Source organism: Ptychodera flava, chromosome 15 (genome assembly GCF_041260155.1).
Source record: "Ptychodera flava strain L36383 chromosome 15, AS_Pfla_20210202, whole genome shotgun sequence".
NCBI lineage: Eukaryota > Metazoa > Hemichordata > Enteropneusta > Ptychoderidae > Ptychodera > Ptychodera flava.
Genome location: NC_091942.1, coordinates 31,849,164 through 31,857,763, shown reverse-complemented (window position 1 = coordinate 31,857,763; position 8,600 = coordinate 31,849,164). Strand labels below are relative to the sequence as shown.

At 37.1% G+C, this 8,600-nt stretch overlaps 2 protein-coding genes across 2 annotated transcripts in view; both read right to left on the bottom strand.

Annotated features, from left to right (window-relative positions):
• Positions 1-8,600, bottom strand: part of LOC139151902 (probable endonuclease 4) — a 577,101-nt gene that overhangs the window by 245,448 nt on the left and 323,053 nt on the right. The gene's annotated exons all lie outside the window — the stretch shown is intronic.
• On the bottom strand, positions 208-8,518 carry LOC139151892 (uncharacterized). Its single transcript, XM_070724927.1, has 5 exons — positions 8,311-8,518; positions 7,384-7,633; positions 6,440-6,829; positions 3,806-3,904; positions 208-1,942 (listed from the first exon to the last, which is right to left on the bottom strand). Exons 2-5 carry the CDS (start codon positions 7,604-7,606, stop codon positions 1,653-1,655), a joined length of 1,002 nt encoding a protein of 333 aa, XP_070581028.1. The 5' UTR covers positions 7,607-7,633; positions 8,311-8,518; the 3' UTR covers positions 208-1,652.

Here is an 8,600-nt window from a genome sequence, read left to right as displayed (position 1 = left end):
GAAGTGAGACATTGCAATGAGTAAGTAACATTGTAATGCATGCTTGGAGAAACACATACAGACTTTCAACCAAACTTGATTCCAGTCACCGAAGTGATTTATGAAAGCCAGATAAGCAAGCAACAAAAATATATAGGCAGTAAGTATTCACACTCTGTGCACGGAATCATGTGTTTTTGTGTGGTTTACAAACATTCTTATTATAGATTACCAGGTCAAAACATTTTATTGTATTGTGGTAAAATGTATATAAAACTAGTGATATGTCTATGTATAAATAGAGAAGGAAACAAACTCTAAAAATCCAGCCTTGATTCAAAGGGAAATGTAAATGTCCACACACAATACAGATAAATTGAAATAGTCACAGAAAGCACGACAAAAAACTTGATCATAATACTATTTCTAAAAAAATGGGTAATATAATTAAACATAATCATGGTAAAAATATATCAAACACCAAGTAAACATTCATGAATTTTTCATATTAGACTAGTATTGCTATTAGTTTCATATTTTTTGATAAACGTTTAAGAATTTTCTGAAAGTATCGGTATGTAATGCAATAGCTTTCATGGCAATTAAGATGGCTGATATGATCACTGCCTGTTCTAGGTCAAGTGAGAAACTAGAGAATTACTGTATAGAAATTGTACAAATCTACAAATCTGATCAAATGTTGCAATTCTATAGACTCTGAAAGTGTTTTATGATATAGGTACATGTACATGAAATCTGAAAATGCCCAAATTTTGTCAGCTGAATTGTTTATAATTACACATTTTGCTAATTTTACTTATGTTTACAAGTGTAAGTTAAAATTGGTAGTTTCAACAAGATAATTTGCCTTCATACTTTTTATCACACTGGAAAATCCTCAAACAGTTCAGAAGTGTATTTAATTTTTCAAAGTTATGTGTACTCTTCAGAGGCCATTCTGATCTTGGACCTCTTGAACACAAGAAAATTAAACTTGGTGAACTACGCATTCACGCATGCATACACACAAATGAATGAACCTTGTGCACTATAGCACACTGAATAACTTGTCATGTCACAGGCAGTCACAAAAAGGTCAAAACAACATTAACATTAATAAATGGCTCAAACAAAATCTAACTTCACATGGAGCATATATTATGTACAATACTGGTAAAAACTTACAGAAAGATGTAACTGTTTTCAGGCTGCAAATTAAATACTGTTCAAATACTTTCACGGTTGAACTTTTGGAGTTTATAGACATGTAGAAGATGCTAGACCAAACTCTGCATTGACTTTTGACGTCCAGTATAACTATCAAAATGGCATGAAGAAGTGTGAGTAAAAAAGGACACCGTTGATGTTCAGGAGAGTCTATATTCACCAACCATTGATGCCATTGTACCTGCCAATGGTTAACAACAATATTGGCTAAATACTACCCATGTGAAACACATAGTACATTGTGAATAAACAAACCTTTATCTCTTCAACATATGGTAACATTAAAGCAACGGTATATATTTATCAATATCAAATTACTCACAGACGTGGACGATAGTATTAAAACAATAATGGGTACATGAGCAAAGCTATGTCGATAACCATATTTGATATCACATGGTTCAGAAATGTAGTCATCATATTCAACCTTCTCTGTACACAATCTTTCAGACACTGAGGACAATCCTGTCTATATCATTGGCAGGTATTTTAGAATCACTGTTTTCTCCAGCAACTCTGAATACTACATCAGCACTGTATGGTATGCTGACAGTTCCCAGCGTAGAATGCCACAGCCATCCGGCGCCACCACGGCAGTACATTGTGACAGTGGTCTGTGGTGAATATCCCAGCATAGCCCAGGTTGATCCCAGTGTGGGGTTTCGTTGATGGGAAAACTGTAACATTTCTGTCTCCTGTCTGTTTGGAGCAAAGTGGGCGCAGCCTTTGAAATCACCTGGTCAGAAAATGAAATACAACAAAAGGTTCATTTGAACAGAATCCTCTTGTGTCATTTAATGTACTGCTGTTTCATAGCAAAATGCAAATACGCACTTAACAATTAAAGAATGTAAGACCTTTTCATGCATTACACTTGACGTATTATAATTGATGATATATTTGCCAAGCTCACAATTGAATTTCAACATCTGTGCTTAATTACAGAACTTGTGCATATTTAACATGCAAATTTACTGAATTTTTTTTAAAACTACTTTTCAAATTTTTTACCAAAAACTGAAAAGTGAATTTTATCTATCCATTTGCATGCAGCAGACTGTAGTTATTTTTTCGTGTCACCCTTTTCATGAAACCATAGCTTACAATCACTAATAAAAACAGAAAGGTATAGAAATTATGCAGTGACCAGATCTTTGACAAACAAACAAAATATAGGTATAGATTTTCAAAGTGCCTTTCTAAATGCAAGGTTCTCAAATTATTGGATGTGTGAAGTGCTTATTAACACACTGTCAATATTTTGAACGCTATTGAAATTTTTTATTAATTGTCAGAAATAAATTTCCCTCCTTGGTAAAATTGATTATTAAGTGGGGCCATTAAGCTGTGAGTTTGCATTTACAGAGTCTCAGAATGGAAATTTCCTCATCTGTATGTTTTAATTTGTGCAGAGACAAAAAAAGAGGGGTTTATGATTTGAGACAGGGACATTTTGTACACATCTGGGTTAAATGCCCGGGGGGGTACTTCCATTACTTGCCAATATGTTTACGTGCCGCCCAATGGGGTGGGTATTTCAGCAACTTGGTCTAAAATGGGGGTATCAATTCACAGTAAACCAGGGTCTAAAATGGGGTCGATTTTTGAGTGCCACACAAGAACAAATTCCGACTGTCAGTTCCCGTCTTCTTAGCACAGGGTTTTGAGCTGCGCTCAACAAGCATCGATATCTTTTTGTGTGGCAGGGGAACCATTAAAGAGACCCCCTGGCTTAAGCCAAAATAAATACAGACTTTGTTTTAAAACACTGTCACTAATTGGTCAGAACTCCATATATGGAAGAATTTTGCCCAATAGAAAATATCGAAACAAAGTGGCTCTACTACTACTATCATAACAGGTCGACCATGGGAAAACTAGCAGTGCCTTATTGACGAACGGCGAGGCTTCTTGTAGTTTGGAATTTTAAAAACCACCAGTCAGACAGTAACTGCAGATAACTGATAATTTCAGAAGCTGGACAAAACTTTGGTGAGGGTGAAAGATAGTTTCTTTCACTCAATTTTTTTAGTATTTCCAAAAACGTTTTTCCGAAATCATGGCTTGGCCAGCAACAACAAAGCCGTAAATGCAATACAGTGGTAAGCTCTGCCGGTAGCTCGGTCACGCAAATGCTTGCTTTTTACCAGATTGCGTTTTTGCAAATTTTGACACTATGACTTTTGACCTGGGTCAAAGGTCATAAGGTCTAAAATGGGGTCCTAAAATAACGAGATTTTAGGTCTAAAATGGGCCCCGGGTTTTTTACGTGCGGCCGCACACCCCTACCACTTCTCAGAGCAGGTACCCCCCCCCCCCCCCCCCCCCCCCCCCCCCCGGGTTAAATGACAGTACAATAGCGCAGCTGCTCAAACTGTGGTTTCGAATGTTACATCACAGAATATTGCTTGCAATGTACCAGCACTTTAAAAAAGATAATGCATTGTAGTGTTTTAGGATATGCTACAATCGGCAGGAAACCATTTCCCTGTTGCCACACTTCCAAGAAACACTTTGTTGACATTTTCAGTTGACTACTAATTAACTGTTGACCTTTTCTGTGTAAAAGCCGGAATTCACATATTGGTAAGGAACGTACCTTCTAACTGTTTGCCACCATTCAATATTACCACATCCCAAGTACCAGTTTGGTTCAATATTGTCCTAGCTGATTCCATCACAGAGTATGATAACTGACCTAAAGGGCACAAGAATCAGTGAGATAATCAATGTTTGTGACAATCTACACATTTTAGGACTAAACAAGTCATCGTTGATGACACAGTCCCCACTTGTTAATGGGTATTTTGATTACAGGTCCTCAGAGAGGATAGAGTCCTCTTCATTAGGTCTGTGATAAAAAATACTTTTGAATGAATTCGCTTGATACCTGTCTGAGTTATGGCTCAGGACATGAAAAAATTGTAACAAAATGGTCGCAAAGTGGCCATATTGGATCGCATCACAAAACAAATTGATGTGCATAGCTATGACATTGGTCGATGTCCTTGTACCAACGTTGAATAAAATTGGTCGAAACATGCGGATATGCCTGAGAAATGGCTCTGTACATGAAAAAATCGTAATAAAATGGCCGCCTGGCGCCATATTGGATCGTATCACAAAACAGATTGACGTGCATATGTATGACATAGGTCAATGTCCTTGTACCAACTTTGAATAAAATCAGTTGAGATATGCCTGAGTTATGGCTCTGTACATGAAAAAATCGTAATAAAATGGCCGCACAACGGCCATTTGGATCGTATCACAAAACAAATTGCCGTGCACAGCTATGACATTTGTCAATAAGCTTGTACCAACTTTGAATAAAATCGGTTGAAACGTGCCTGAGTAATGGCTCTGTACATGAAAAAATCGTAATAAAATGGCCGCCTGGCGGCCATATTGGATCGTATCACAAAACAAATTGACGTGCATATCTATGACATTGGTCAATGTCCTTGTACCAACTTTGAATAAAATCGGTCAAAACATGCCTGAGTAATGGCTCTGTACATGAAAAAATCGTAATAAAATGGCCGCCTGACGGCCATATTGGATCGTATCACAAAACAAATTGATGTGCATATCTATGACATTGGTCAATGTCCTTGTACCAACTTTGAATAAAATCGGTCAAAACATGCCTGAGTAATGGCTCTGTACATGAAAAAATCGTAATAAAATGGCCGCCTGGCGGCCATATTGGATCGTATCACAAAACAAATTGATGTGAATATCTATGACATTGGTCAATGTCCTTGTACCAACTCTGAATAAAATCGGTCGAAACATGCCTGAGTTATGGCTCTGTACATGAAAAAATCAGAATAAAATGGCCGCCTGGCGGCCATATTGGATCGTATCACAAAACAAATTGACGTGCATATCTATGACATTGGTCAATGTCCTTGTACCAACTTTGAATAAAATCGGTTGGAACATGCCTGAGTTATGGCTCTGTACATGAAAAAATCGTAATAAAATGGCCGCCTGGCGGCCATATTGGATCGTATCACAAAACAAATTGACGTGCATCTGTATGACATATGAAGTAATCCTTGTACCAAGTTTGAATGAAATCGCTCCAGGCATCTCAGAGATATCTGCGTGAACGGACGGACGCACGGACGGACGCACGGACGGACGCACGCACGCACGCACGGACATGACCAAACCTATAAGTCCCCCCGGACGGTGTCCGTGGGGACTAAAAAGTGGTTTATGATGAGAAACAAGAACTTGAGGTTAGTACATTACAATCACAGGCAAAACAAAACCAGCCAGTCTGATTCTAAGTACGAACTTAGCTACAATTTTATTTACAAATTTAAATTCTATTAGTGCAAAGTGAAACCAATTTTAGTTCATTTGTAGTGGAGATGAAATTCGTATGGACATGAATGTATTGCAGTACCATAGAGTATTGTTGTTCCGTTACATTTAATTGCCTATACCACAACACGGTGGTGAAGGCACTGAACACCTGAAACACACAGACCTGCATGACTATGACAGGGCTATAACCTCATGTGGGAAATACTCTCCTCAGTTGTCATGAATATGAAACTTTATGGTGCTAAAAATTTCCACAGTGCAAATTATATCACAGGTAAAATGATAGGCAGGACTGGAGAATAATGGGCCCACACTGACCAATTTTACAAATTACCATAATCTTAAAGGGTCAGGTTGCATTATAAAGCTTGAGAGGACCCCCTAAGAAAATGTGATTGCTTCCATAATAAAGACCATCACTAAGTGTTCTTCAGGTGCACCAAAGATAGTTTTGAAATTAAAGGCATTCTCTGTTCTAAAGGCATACCAATACAGATAAACATGCCAAGTTTCAGTATGGGAAATGACAAAGTCAAAATCAAATTAAAGTTCACAATCATTGAAGGCAAAGTGAATGAATTGCACACCGTAAAAACAACATGTATAGGCCGAGAAAAGAAGGCAAACTCGCAAAATATTGGGGTTTTTTAGAATGAAACTGCTACAACATTTTCTAAGTAAATTATTAACAGATGTGAATTATTTTTATGAAAACTACCTAAGGCAACATACTGTTCTCAAAATTTATTTTTATGCGACCAGAAATGGCCATCTTTCATTTCATTTTGCTATTAAAGAAATGACATAGGGCTCAGTGAATTGTATTAAGTTGTATAAAATAATCCCTGAAAAATTATTAATTCAATTATCTATTTAATAAATTTCTACCTACCTGAAATAATAGCAGGCACAATAGAACTTGTCATCTTTCCCAGCAAACTCCACTGGAAGTACTGAATGAAAAAAGGCAAGGCCTGTGGAAGAATGACTTCCGGTATGGAGGAAATCTGCTCATCCAACTTCACATGAGAATTCATGAATACCACACGGGGATGGAAAAGCTTCTCCTTAATACAACAACCATTTTTCATGAGGTGGTTCCTCAGAAGGTTAGCTTTAGCCTTGATACAATCCACTGCATTTCCATGCTGTGTGTCATAGTCAACAGATGATCCGTTTTCCCCATTGTGTATTCGTTTCTTCTGAATCCAGGCATCACCTTTTTTGTTTGGCTTCACCTCACCTGACCAGTTCTTTACCTCTACCACATATATACCATATGCTGTTGGACAATAAAAAGAAACTGGGTCAAGCAGCAGTCAACAAAGCTGGTAGTTCAAGGACAGCCTCTCATCTTAAGTAAAGTACTGACTACTTTGGCTTTATATGTAAAGCCTTGAAATGTAGCCATGCTCTTTGTTTGATCAAGGAGTTATCAGTCAAAACAGAATGAATCTAGAGGAATAGTTACCAATGAGACCAAAAGATCCAAAACATGTGTAAACGACTTAGAAATATGTTTTCCAATATATTCATATATTTAAAAATATTGTCAATGACACTGCATCAATTAACATCTGTTTTCATGGTTGCCAGGTCACTGAATTATGCAAATAATTCTGTAAATTTTTCCTCCAAATTCCAATGCATGATATAAAATTTACAAAATAGCAACAAACCAATGTAATTTGATTTTTTTTAATGTACAAAATAATTGGGGGAAATGGATCAAAACCACTTGACACCAAAGTACAGGTAATGCCTAAACAATGCTATTGTGTGAGACATTCCAATGTACCAATGTACAAACAAGATTAACAGAAATTTTACATATACCTGTCAATATGACCACATCAATTTCATGTCGCCTGGTTTGGAAACTGTCTGGTATCCTTAGTTTACAAAATATGTCACTTTCAGGAACTTGACCTTCTGTTTTTAACTTCTCAACCAGTGTACTTTCTGCTTCCCTGCCAGCCTTGACCTGCTCGTCTTCAGTGTGCGTCTGTGGGTTGCTGGCTTTCTGGGCATGGAGTAACCGGTTGGAGAACCCGAACATGGTTGGTTTTGAGTTACTTTTTCATGTCTAAAGATAGTTTCAAGGAAAAACAAAACCAAAAATAAATTTTTGTATGAGAAAAAATCATTTACTGTGGAAAAAATCAACAGGCATAAAAAATAAACGGAAATTTCTTCGAGAATATGATGCATAGTAAGTACAAATAATTATGCAATACGCTTCATTTTTCGCCGTAAAATTAATTTTTTAATGCGGCATAAAACTTAAGCGAGTTCTTCGGCGTACCATGGGTTTTTCTTTTTTCTTGAAAGTTTAATTTTATTGTAGCTGCAAATGTGTTATCGCATACATTTACAAAGGTGCTATTAAATACAATAATGGTTGATTATATAAAACGCTTGCACAACCACACTGCCAGCCGACATCACACTCGTCAGTTCAGCTGTACGTACCACTGCGCACCGTATTACACCGAAAACCGGAACAAAAACAAACGTCATATGACTAAAATTGACGAAAAATTGACTCTTTAAGCCAAACGATCCATCAAGCTATAGTTGCGTGCATGTAATAATCACATTAATTTGCCATGTCTCCTACTTTGTAGTGTGTCATGGCTATTTTCGTTACAGAATATAATGCAGCTTTGTATTGTTATGGTTCTGGCTGTGAGTCAAGCCAGCTGTAATGTTATTGTTCTGTATTCCTGAAAGAAAGCATTGCGCATTGCGATTTATACTTACCATAAAACAGTCCAGTCTGGATAGAGTGGCATATTTACCCCAATATTAACCAATTCTGTTATGCACGAAAGTTGGAAACTCAAAAAATGCAGTCCCAGTGACAAAAAAATAAGGCCTCGCTTTGTGAAGCCAACGTCAGGTTTTCGCTTCTGGATGTAAACAAAGCCGCTGTGCGGTAATGACGCAATGAGGAAATCCCTTCTAGTCACGCGCGATTCTTCGAGATCGAAAATTAAAATAATCATTTTTTTATCGTTACATTTCAAGATATCCACGAATTGTCACTGATA

Excerpts from the sequence above, each read along its gene's own strand:
- LOC139151892 (XM_070724927.1), bottom strand. The coding sequence starts at position 7,606 with ATGTTCGGGTTCTCCAACCGGTTACTCCATGCCCAGAAAGCCAGCAAC. Across the intron at positions 6,830-7,383 it reads TGATGTGGTCATATTGACAG|CATATGGTATATATGTGGTA; the intron begins GTATATGTAAAA and ends ATTGTCCAACAG. Across the intron at positions 3,905-6,439 it reads TGTGCCTGCTATTATTTCAG|GTCAGTTATCATACTCTGTG; the intron begins GTAGGTAGAAAT and ends TGTGCCCTTTAG.